We start from the raw sequence: 12,146 nt of genomic DNA on the forward strand, positions 1-12,146 counted from the left end.
CAGCAGTCAGAAAAAAACAGCCTCAGGCAGACCGAACGACGTACTGGGGGTTCCTCAGCGGCTTAGAGATAATGCCAGGACCAGACCCTCGTCTTCTGATTCTCAACCATTTGCACGTCACGTTGTATGTATCATCCTGAGAGCAGCCTCGCCAGCCCCGTGCCTGCCTCCCTCAGTCAATGAAGAAGTCCGTCAACTTTGCAATGCTGTTCTTCCTGATTCCAGAGTCTCCCTTCTCCCCAGCGCCTTCCCATTGGCTGACGTGGATGGAACAAGCTATTCTGAAACGTCTCTTTTCTGAGCAAGTGTGCTGTGGCCAGAGCTTCAGTTCATGCCCGAAGTGGGGTGCAGGGGAGACAGTAGCTGAAGAGGTCTCTGAGGGACAGGACCGGTCTGGGCTTCCTTATTGCAGCTGGACCATCCCCTACCACTGCCGATGCAGAGTCCTTTCATACCTCAGTTTCTCCTTTCCTGTCTGCTGGCACTTCCTGGTGTTTGACAGCATCTGGAACCTGAAGAATTTCGGAGGAAGATATGCTCCGTGGAAGCAGCATAGCAGAGTAGTTTAACAGTTTTGCTTGAGGGCCAGTGGCCTGGGCTCAAATCCTAGTTCTGCCACTGGCTAAATTATGCGACAATGGGTAAATTCTCTGACCTCGGACACATTGTGTACCTCTTCAAGGCTTAGTTTGACCATTTGACCAATTATAAAATGGTGATGATTATTGTGCCTAGGTTTATTGTGAGGATTTAAAGAGATATTCCTTGCATAGCCCTTAGCATAGTGACTAGCCCAGGGGTGGGCAAACTTTTTGACTCGAGGGCCACAATGGGTTCTTAAACTGGACCAGAGGGCCGGAACAAAAGCATGGATGGAGTGTTTGTGTGAACTAATATAAATTCAAAGTAAACATCATGACATAAGAGGGTAGGGTCTTTTTTTTTTTTTAGTTTTATTCATTTCAAACGGGGCGGGCCGTAGTTTGCCCACGGCTGGACTAGCCCATGGTAAGCATCAGTAAATGTAGCTACTACTACCAGTACCATGAAATACTTATCTTCTCTCCTCTCTACCCTGGGAACAGCAAAAAACCCTTTCTCTGAATTCTTTGTACAGTGGGGCCTTGACTTATGAGTTTAATTTGTTCGGTGACCGAGCTCATAACTCAAATTACTCGTATGTCAAATCACTGTGACATTCGCTGCGCCAACTAGCGGTGGGGTATCTGAAGCTGGCTCGTAACCCGAATTTTTTTGAGCTTGCAACTCAAAGCAAAAAATCGGCCGAGAGACGGCTCGTATCTCAAAAAAGCTCGTTAGTCGGGACACTCGTAAGTCAAGGCCCCACTGTATTCTTATGACTTGCATTTCATAGTGATCCATTATTGTTGTTTTCATTTTTATTGTTTTTGAGCTCCATTTGTAAGTTCCATCATAGGCCCTGCAGCCCCTGTGCCTCTGAAGTCTTAGTGGAGAGCTTCTGTTTTGGAGCCAAATTACAGTCTAGATTTGGCCTCTCCACCTTCTCAGCACCTCCGTTTTCTCATTAGCTAAAATGAGCTGTGAGGCTGTGAGCCGGAGCATAAGCATAGTAGCTGCCCAGGGCAGGTGCCTACTAACTGGTGTTGATGGTCATGACAGATTCCTTGTTTGGGGTCGGGTATGTGGGGACTGGAATGGGGCATTGCGTTACGCCTACTGCATGCCCTTTTCTTTCTTTGCAGTCGCGGGGAGCTGCAGCGGGAGTCAGACTTCATGGCTAGCGTAGACAGCAGCTGGATCTCCTGGGGGGTCGGAGTCTTCCTGCTGAAGCCCCTCAAGTGGACTCTTTCCAACGTGCTTGGGGACAATAAGGTTCCTGCCGAGGAGGTGCTCGTGGCTGTGGAGCTGCTCAAGGTGGGTGCTCGGGAGGGAGGGCGGGTGTCCTCTGGTGTGCTGACGGCTCCTCCACACCCCTTCAGGCACCACTAGAAGAACAACATAGTTTTTTACATGGTGATGGGCAGTAACTGAGTTCACCTAACCGCCCTTATTCCGGACTTTATTCTGTAGCATTGTTTAGTTGTTAGTTGGACTGCAACATCTCAAAGGTGATTCTCTGTCTAGGAATTGTCAGTAACATACAGTTGATTATTTTCTGTATTTGTACAGATTCGTGATAAGCTAAACATTTAGAAAATGCTTTGCCTTCTGTAGTTTACTGACAAGCATTTCCCAGGATTCCTGAGGACCTTGTGACCATCAGCTTTGGCGTACCCCCCTCCCCTCCAAATCAAACTAGGTTCAGATTTTCTCTTCTCTGGCTATAACCTTCCCCATTCGAGCTTACTACAGGCCTTACAGGCCACCAGGCCCTGATCCCGTCCTGCTCTCCTGGTCAGTCGGCCTCCTGGCCTGTTTCCCTCCTCAGCCTAGAGAAGTGATGGCGAACCTATGACACGCGTGTCAGAGGTGACACGCGAACTCATTTTTTTGGTTGATTTTTCTTTGTTAAATGGCATTTAAATATATAAAATACTATCAAAAATACAAATCTTTGTTTTACTATGGTTGCAAATATCAAAAAATTTCTATATGTGACACGGCACCAGAGTTAAGTTAGGGTTTTTCAAAATGCTGACACGCCGAGCTCAAAAGGTTCGCCATCACTGGCCTAGAGCATGCAGCTATGCCTGCTTCCCTCCTTGTACCCTCAGCTCCTTTGCCGCTCTCCCGGTCCACAACAGGGGCACCAGCAAATCCACCACCTTAGATCAACCACCAGTCTCCATCCCTGCCGGAGAAAGTCACCCTATCACCAAAATTGAGTCCCCTTTCACAGCCCTGGGCCATCTCCCTCTCTTTGGTGCTCACCACCTTCAGCCTGTAAACCCACTCGACTCCTGTGTGGGACCTGGGCTGCTGCCTAGTTTCTGCTCTGTCTCCTTGTCATCCAAGCTTTGTCATCACCACTTCCTCGCCTCCCACACTCTCTTTGACCTAGTGCCCACCTACTTCAGCCCTACCACTCCACCAAAACTGCTGTGGGCAAGATTAGAGTAACCTTTGAGAGACAGAGAGAGGTAGGGAGGGGGAGGAAGAGAGAGAGAATACAAGGTGCCTGAACTGTGTACTTTGCAGAAGTACACTGCAGACAGTAGCTATATTTGAAACTGCAGACCAAACCCAACATCAGGGTCCTTGCATAGCCCTGGAGGCTTCCACACAGCTGGATGCAGCTCAGAGCCCCCTTCCCCTGCCCCAAGAGAAGCTCGTTTCTCCTCCTCTCAGCAGACCTCCCACCTCTCTGCCTCAGACTGAGAAGGAAGCCTCCAAAATCTACCACCTCTCCCAGTCCTCCAGGATTGTTGACTGAGCAGTACTTATTTTCTTCAGGGGGACACCTCTCTGCCCCACGGCACTCCACCCCCTCCCTCATGGTTATCCCCCGACACACTGCTTAGCCAAGGCCCCAGAGAAGCTATAGGGTGGTTTGGGGGGTTCCGTGCCAAGCCCCATTCCTCTGTGCAGTCTTACCTCAATGTCTCCAACCTGGAGCAAAGGGAGATAGATCCATTTATCCCCACACGAGTCCAAAAACAAAGTTTGGACTCAGTCTTTTGAGAGCAAAGGCAGAGATGGAGGTGGAAGTGGAATTACATAGGTCTTCCAAGAACCACCTAGTATTTGGCAGCAATGCAGTTTAATCCTATTTAGGTAGAAAAATAAATCTTCTAGCTCTGTAGGGGCATGGTCCTGTTATATCTGTACCCAGTGTATGTCACTAAACAGAACATGTACTATTTAATCTCATTCCGCTTTCTAATATTTGGTGACTTCACTGTTTTCTCCTGGGATGGAGACTTATTTATCTCCTTGAAACTAAAGGGTCTTATCTGGATATTTTCTGAAAGAAAGAAAACCTACTTCTGAGGTAAATTGATTTTCTCAAGTCTAGTTATAGAAAGCAACCAGTCATTTTTTATTTGAAAAAAGTACAAAACGAAAAATTTGCCCGTTGATTTTGCTATTTTAAAAAAGTAGACAAAGAAATGAAAATTTCCTTTCTGTTCATCCCATTTCTGTCTCTTTGGGTATGTTCCCTTCCCAGGTGCGTGCACAGACGCGCAGGCGTGTGTGTGTGTCTGTGTGTGTATGTATGTGCGCGCGCGCGCGCTAACAGACATTTGTTATTGACCCTGTCTCACACTATTATATTACTTTACATTCTATTTTCTTGTTAGCATTCAGTACTTCCTGAAAATTTGTATCTACGCGTTTGTTTATTTATTGACTTCTACCAGAAGGGAGCAGTTGCTGGGACCCTGGGAACAGAGCCAATGAATATTTGTTGAATAAATAAATGAATATGCACATACATACATATGTATGCACATATACTCCATTTTTCCCAGAAGTGGACTCTTATTTTATCTGTTGGTCTGCAGCCTGCTTTTTGCTCTTTTCACTCTAATGTATCATGAGCATCTTTCCAGGTCCCTCCACAATATAGATTTACTGCATTCTTTTGGATGGCTGCATGATCATCTATAAATATGCCACAATTTATGCAGTACTTACCACACGGATGGACAGTTAAGTCACTCCAATTTCTCTGTTACAAAAAAAAAAAAAATGTATTTGACAGCTTTGTCTGTACATCTATGTACTTCTTTTATTTTTATGAAATTGACTTCTGGAAATTGTATATGTACATTATACAATTTATTTTACATTATAACAAATTGTCAAATTACTTTTCAGAAATTTGTACTAATTTGCACTTTCTTTAAGACTGCATTAAGTGTCCAGTCTCCCCACATCCTCCGTCAGTACTGGATAATATCAGTCTTATAAAATTTGCCAATTTGATGAACAAAAATGATACCTCATCAAATCAAAGGGTTTGAGCATCTTTTCAACTATCTATTAGCCATTTACATATCCCCTTCTGTGAATTGCCTATTTATATCCAGTTTTTATATTAGATTATTAATCTTTTATATTAATTTATAGGAATTGTCTATGTATGAAATATATGTGTGTATGTGTATTTAGGTTTAGGCCTATAAATACTGTTTCTCAGTCTCTTGTTTGCTTTTTATTTTTATGTATGATGTCTTTACCATATAGAAATTTTCCTATTTCTGTAGTCAGATGTTTCCATTTTTTAAAAAATATATTTTTATTGATTTCAGAGAGGAAGGGAGAGGGAGAGAGAAATAGAAACATCAATAATGAGAGAGAATTATTGATTGGCTGCCTCCTACATGCCCCACACTGGGGATCAAGCCTGCAACCCAGGCATGTGCCCTGACCAGGAATGGAGCCATGGCCTCATCATTCATAGGTCGACACTCAACCACCACGCCACGCCAGCCAGGCTCAAAGTTTTCTTTATGGCTACTGAGTTTCTGGTCTTGCCTAGGAAGGCATCTTCTACTTTAAAATTTTTTAAATATTTTTTTCAAATTATTTGACACTTTCATTTTCTCCATTTAAAGTTCAATAATTCAGTATTTATTTTTGTATATGTGATGAGGAAAAACTATTTTCTTCCAAATGGATAACCCGTTGTTTTAACATCACTTATTTAAAATGTTGGGTGCCATTAATCTATTTGTGTATTGATACCAACCTGTAACTTTATACTAAGTGTTGTTATCTACTGGGGCAGTCAATCCGAGGAAAACTTTAGGTTGTATCTTAGTAGACTCTTCTGCTGCCTTTGACACCGTTGACCAGTCCTTAACATTTTCCATTTCCTTGACTTTGTTGTCATTATACCGTGGGTTCTCCTTGGTTCTTCCTGAGCAGTGTTTCTGAATCTCATTTGTGAGCTCCTTCATCTCTTAAACGTTGGTCTTCCTTCAGTCTATTACTTCACTCTATGAATTTCCTTGTGATTTTAATTACCTTCTATCTCCTGTTCGGGTATCTCCTTGAGCTTCAGATTTGTATATCCATTTACCTGCTGTATAGGTTTTCTTGGATGTACCTCAGGCATCCTAAACTAACATATCCAACATAGAATGTTTTGTCTTTCATTTAAAATATGTTTTCTACTCCTGTATTCTTGCTATTAACTAATAGAATCACATTGACCCAGTCACTCAAGCCAGAACCCAGGAGTCCTGCTAGACTTCACACCCAGTTACCATGGCCTGCCTGCTTTTTCTTCTAAATGTTGTTTGAATCCATCCTTTCTCTATCTCTGTTCAGTCCCTCATATCCTCTTGCTTAAATGTTTCCCCTTCCTCTAAGCCTAACTCCTACAACCCATCCTTTCCCAGTTGTCAGCTAGATCTCTGTTAATCTAACCATGTCATTTCCCTTCACTGACTCCCCACCATCTGCCAAATGAAGGACAGCATAGGAGACACCACACTTGTACAAGATGGAAGAGCCTCTACTCTTTCCCCTTCCCATCTGACCTGTAAATACCACGTTGACTCGGACTTCCTGCCATTGCTCTTGATCACCCTTCTTCCTGAAATGCCCAGCCCATTTGCTTCACCTAGAAACTCACTCACCCTGCAACAACCATTTGTTGCCAAACGACCTCCTATATCAACCTCATCTGTATCAGAACTCTCCTCTCTCCTCCCAAATTCCTGGCTATTCCCTCCCTATATTTTCACAGTGTTCTGTGAATACCTCAGTAAACATTTCTGGTGTGCAGAAGACTGAGAGAGTAATTTGCATGTAGGAGGAACACAGGGGCATTATTTCTTGAAATCTTTATTTCTTAGACTTCTCGAAAAAACCCTGTCCTTCCTCTTTGTCTCTCTTGAGAACAATAATGTTCTCATTTGCAGTATTGCCAGTTGGCATACAAAAGGACAGACCAAGATTGGAAGGGAATTTAGAGGCCTTCAGTTTGTGAGCGGGATGCTGAGCACCAGTGAGACTGACTGGTTTGGGGTTGCACAGGCTGGGCTGACACCAGGCATCAGCTGTCATTCCTGGCCGTTCCACCACACCGCACCACTCATTCTTCCCTTGGGGAACCATGCGCCAGGGAGATACCTAAATATAAAGCCCCAGATGAGGTGCAAGCATAGCGCTGGCTTCCAGTATATCATGTACCTAATTTCATCCGTATTCACCAAACTCCTCCAGCGTTTAAAAAACACAAATCCTGTTTCTTTTCCAAAGTGCCACTTTAGGGAAGACAGTATGGCACCCTCTGCTTTTGCCCTAAGTGAGTGTTGTTTGGAAGCAGGGGGTCAGGGCTCACTGGCTTCTGTGGGTGGTGGTCAGGCCTGTGAGCATGTTTCGCCTTCCCTGCAGGAGAAGGCTGAGGAGGTGTATCGTCTGTATCAGAACTCCCCTCTCTCCTCCCACCCTGTGGTGGCCCTGTCGGAGCTGAGCACCCTCTGTGTGGGCCCCTGTCCCGACGAGAGAACCTTCTACTTGGTGTTGCTGCAGCTACAGAAAGAGAAGAGAGTCACAGTCCTCGAGCAGAATGGGGAAAAGGTATGGAGTTCAGCTGTTCATTCACTGACTCCCCGATGACTCATTGAGGGTGTGCAGACATGCCACCAGCATTCTGCCTGGGAATGTCTCAGCATTTGTGGGAGGGGCGGCAGTAATTTGTCCCTGTCCCTTAGATTGTAAAGTTTGCCCGGGGGCCACATGCCAAGGTCTCTCCTGTCAACGACGTAGATGTTGGGGTGTACCAGCTGATGCAGAGTGAACAGCTGCTCTCTCGCAAAGTGGAGTCCTTATCCCAGGAAGCAGAGAGGTAACTACCCCTGAGCCGAGTGCCCCAACCCACCCTGCTGCCCACAGCCAGCGAAGAATTGGTGTCTGTGGGCTCTTTAAAATAAAAGGGTTATCTTTTTGTTTGTTTGTTTTTGTTAATTACAAAACTACTCACTGCACAGAATATCACAAAGGAGAAAAAATGAATTTTAAGTCTTCCTCCAAAGATTATGACCAATCACATTATGTTTATGCTCTCCCACACCAGTATCCATTTACCCAATATTTTTTGAGCAAGGCCTTGTCTTGAGGACTTGGCTACAACAGTGAATGAGACAAGTCTCTGCCTTTGAGAGGTGTCTGAGGGGCTCCTGCTCTTCCCCTCGCATGACCATGACCGTGCAAGGCATCTGTGCCACAGAACACTTCTCTAAAAAGTAGGATATAGACACTGGATTAAGATGTACTTGTTCACTCCATCTTACCTGGGAGAAACCCACGGGATGTGTCCAAAGTAGTCATTGGTGTTAGATACCTGTTTCCGAACTCCTGGCTCTCAGAGGCCTTGTTGGCGTGCTCTCTCCCCCTGTGGGTTCTCGGGCTTATTTCTCAACTTGCAAGAATTTGGCAGTGAGCTGTCGGGCATCATTTTTCTTGCCATTGGGTGGAATGTATGGATCTTCAGATCTGGAGGTACCTCCACCCCATCCTATGCATTGTCATCCCGCTCTGTCCCTTTGCTTCATAGGTGTAAGGAAGAAGCCCGCCGAGCATGCCGAGCAGGAAAGAAGCAGCTGGTAAGTTTTCTTTCCCCCCCCAGCTGTGTACCTGCGCCCTGGGCTGGCAGTGACAGGTGCCTCAGCAGTCAGAGAGGGTGACCCAGGCACCACAGCTTATTTTACAAATGAGAGGAAAGGAGGCCTGGGATGATCTTGGCATCTGGGAACAGCTGTCTTCTTCTGGCCCTTCATCCTGCCCAGTCTGACCCTGACCAAGTCTCCATGCTCCCCTAGGCACTGAGGTCTCTCAAAGCCAAACAGCGGACGGAGAAGCGCATTGAGGCCCTGCATGCCAAGCTGGACACTGTTCAAGGCATCCTGGACCGGATCTATGCCTCCCAGACGGATCAGATGGTAGCCACTGCCCCGATGCCCCAGCACTTGTCTGGTCCCTTCCGGCACCCTCTCATCCCCTCCCCTGTGGCTCTGCTGTTGGGAGGAGGCCTGGGTTCTTTAAGGATATGGCTGCCTGAGCCTCTTTTGTTGGGAAGCTTTGGCCCCGGGAGGATGTGGGGTGAATCAAGCGTGGGTAGCAAAAAAACACCCAAGCTGTTCTTCAGAGATGAAACAATGTTAATCAGCTTAACAGTAACCCACATCCTTCAGCCCCCAAAGCTATCCTTTGGAGAGAAACAACATTGTATGTATTTTGTCCAATGTTCTTCATTTGCACTAATAACTGCTTTCTCCTTAGGTTTTCAACGCTTATCAGGCTGGGGTAGGAGCCCTAAAACTCTCCATGAAGGATGTCACCGTGGAGAAGGCAGAGAGCCTGGTGGACCAGATTCAGGAGGTGCGGGAAGGCGCTGGGAGGGACTCTGCAGAAGGAAGTCCTGAGGGCAGATGGGACTCTCGCGTTTCCTCTTTCCCCAGGCTGGCCTCTCTCTTGTGAACTTGAGGAAGCCTTCCTTGATTTTCGGATGGGATAGCATTACTTTGCAACCCTGTACACTGAGACCCAAAGAGATATCACTCAGTTGAAGGCCTGTGCTTTTCCCTTACAGCTGTGTGACACCCAGGATGAAGTTTCTCAGACTCTGGCTGGTGGGGTAACCAATGGCTTAGGTGAGTTGACACTGGTTTGTTCGTTCTTCCTTCCTAAGAGGACTTCATTCCCTTGTACTTGGTAGGTTTGGTCATGGATCTGCCTTCCTGGTGCAGGCAGGGCTCTCCTTCCCTGCCCTCTCCCTGGGGCTTATTCACAGGCTACTCGGGAGGATTTGTCAGTTCCTCCCGCTGTGCTCCAGCGCCCCTTACTGACTAGGCTTCTGACTGGAAGATGCTTCTTCACAGGCAGGGTCAGTTCTGTGGGGTTAGCAAAGTATACCTTCTTTTTTAAAAATATGTTTTATTGATTTTAGAGGGAGAGAGAGAGGAAGGGAGAGGGAGAGAGAGAAACGTTGATTGGCTGCCTCCTGCATGCCCCTACTGGGGATCGAGCCCACAACCGCCATGTGCCCCGCCCGACAGGGATTTAACAAACGGCCTCTTGATGCATGGAGTGACGCTCAACCCACTGAGCCACACCGGCCAGCCACATGATTTTTTCTTTTACCTGCAAGGAGGCCTGGACTTTATTTTTAAAGCCTCACCCCAAGGATATATTTAGAGAGAAGAAGGAAGAGAGAGAGAGACAGACAGACAGACAGACAGACATCGATGTAAGAGAGAAATATCAATCGGTTGCCTCTTGCATGCGCCTCAACCAGGGACTGAACCCACAGCCTTTTGGTATATGGGACGATGCTCCAACCAACTGAGCCAGCCAGCCAGAGCAGGCTTGGACTTCCTTTGTAAAGCTGAGCTGAGTTGTGCTGTCCTCAGTCCTTGAATCCTAAATGCATTTTCTCCCTGGGCAGCTGGGCAGTATATGTCCTCATCTTGTCTTTTCTTTCCAGATTTTGACAATGAGGAACTAGAGAAGGAGTTGGACATCCTTCTTCAGGATACCACCAAAGAACCTTTGGATCTGCCCGACAACCCCCATGAGTTGTTTTATACCAACAGTGTGCCTGTCCCTAGGATCTCGGACGCTGAACTTGAAGCTGAACTTGAGAAACTGTCCTTATCAGATGGAGGTATGGAGCTGTATTCCCAGGGTTGCTGGTGGGCCTGGGGCCCTCTGGCTGACCAGAGCCACGCAGGGTTGATGAGTCCCAGCCCAGTTACTTAGTTGCCAGGGTCCCAGAGCCCGGTAAGGGAGCTGCGGGTTTCTTGTGTGTATTAGGACTCAGTGCCTTCACACTGGGATGCCTCCATCTTAAAGGTCTTCCTGGTATCATGTTCATCATTTTTTCTCCTTGCAGGTTTGGTCCCAAGCAGGAAATCTCCAAAAAGGCAATTGGAACCGACTGTCTAAAGCCATTGTATGACTCTCAAGTGAAGGACCTTCCTATAAAAGAGAGACCGGCTTGTATGTGTGTACATAGTTATTTAAATGGGAAACCCTCAGAGGAGGAAGGAGAGCCGCTCTGATTTATCTGGACGCTGCCACGTACTACAGGACAGATCGTTTCTGGACGCGTGCTCCAGAGGCCTGCTCCCAGCTGGCTGTGGACCTGCCTTGTCATCTTTATCGTGCCACAATTTATACAGTTCTGTGTTTGCCCTGTCGTCTCTCATAGCCTGCAGTTCTTGCCATTGGCTCAGTTAGGTTTGTCTTTACCCACCAATGGAGGTGAAAGTTTTGCAGCTTTGCTAAATCAAAATCAGTCTTCTCCCCCCACCCCCACTGTTTCTTAGAGGAATGTATTCTGTCTGTAAGGTCAGTTAAGGAACTTGATCCAGTCCCACTCTTCTTTCATTGGTAATGAGAAGAATGAGAATCAACAGCTGCCACTTTATGCAGAAACATACAGTGTAAAAGGTTCTTTTTTAGGGTCATTTGTCAAATTCTCCAGGTGTTCAAACAAGAGTTCACCCTGAGTGGCTGAGAAGCATGACATGTGGAGGGAGCTTGTGTGGTGGTGGTTGCTGTTGCCTCTTCTAAGCAGGAGAAGATCTGACTGGAGAAAGGGTTATTCTTGGACTTTTGAACTTGAAAGGGAAAAGCCCCGGTGACTGCAGGGCCCCAAGTATCCAAATCCCGTATGCTTTTTTAAGGAGGCATAATCTGCCTTGCCCCATCATGGAATAACTTAAAGGAGATACATATATCAGAAAAAGCCACACAACAACACACCTCCCCTCCTTGAGCCCGGCACAACAACAGGTTCTTTGAATTCCAGAAGCATTTTGCTCTGCCCACTGATCAGGGCAGGGGACCTAAGCCAGGCTGTGCAATAGAAGCAGAAGATCAGGGCCTTCTGTTGGATCTGCTACGTGCCTCCCAGTCCTGCTCTCCACCTCAAGCCCCATCTTCCTACTCCTTTGATGATTGGGGGAGGATGGCGTAGTGGGACAGACAGGAGGGAGTCTGGATGCTGTGGCAACAGGGAGAAGAGGAGGACAGCCACACTGCCACTTTGCTGCCACCATGCAAGTCCTGCCTGGAGCCGCTCCTGGCCCCCCACCTGAGGTGGTGCGGGAGAGGGGACGAGTTTGCTCCAGGCCAGGGGCTCAAATCACCTTTCAACAAATGTCTCTCCCACTGGACCTGGGTCAACTGAAATGTAGGGAGGGAAGAGATACAATCACTATTTTTTCTTTTTTATCTGGTAAATAATTAAAAGAAAAAACCCG

The 12,146-nt window shown here is 46.7% G+C and overlaps 1 protein-coding gene across 3 annotated transcripts in view; it reads left to right on the plus strand.

The window, feature by feature from the left end:
- Nucleotides 1–12,146, plus strand: part of CHMP7 (charged multivesicular body protein 7) — a 13,255-nt gene extending 1,109 nt beyond the window's left edge. For all 3 annotated transcript variants that reach the window (XM_036314706.1, XM_036314707.1, XM_036314708.1), the window contains exons 2-10: nucleotides 1,725–1,896; nucleotides 7,273–7,458; nucleotides 7,593–7,726; nucleotides 8,435–8,483; nucleotides 8,700–8,819; nucleotides 9,160–9,258; nucleotides 9,470–9,530; nucleotides 10,364–10,543; nucleotides 10,772–12,146. In XM_036314706.1, the coding sequence (XP_036170599.1) occupies nucleotides 1,725–1,896; nucleotides 7,273–7,458; nucleotides 7,593–7,726; nucleotides 8,435–8,483; nucleotides 8,700–8,819; nucleotides 9,160–9,258; nucleotides 9,470–9,530; nucleotides 10,364–10,543; nucleotides 10,772–10,824 (1,054 nt within the window). In that variant the 3' untranslated portion in view covers nucleotides 10,825–12,146. The remainder of the gene's footprint in view (nucleotides 1–1,724; nucleotides 1,897–7,272; nucleotides 7,459–7,592; nucleotides 7,727–8,434; nucleotides 8,484–8,699; nucleotides 8,820–9,159; nucleotides 9,259–9,469; nucleotides 9,531–10,363; nucleotides 10,544–10,771) is intronic.

This window comes from Myotis myotis, unplaced genomic scaffold (genome assembly GCF_014108235.1).
Source record: "Myotis myotis isolate mMyoMyo1 unplaced genomic scaffold, mMyoMyo1.p scaffold_m19_p_6, whole genome shotgun sequence".
NCBI classification, from domain to species: Eukaryota; Metazoa; Chordata; class Mammalia; order Chiroptera; family Vespertilionidae; genus Myotis; species Myotis myotis.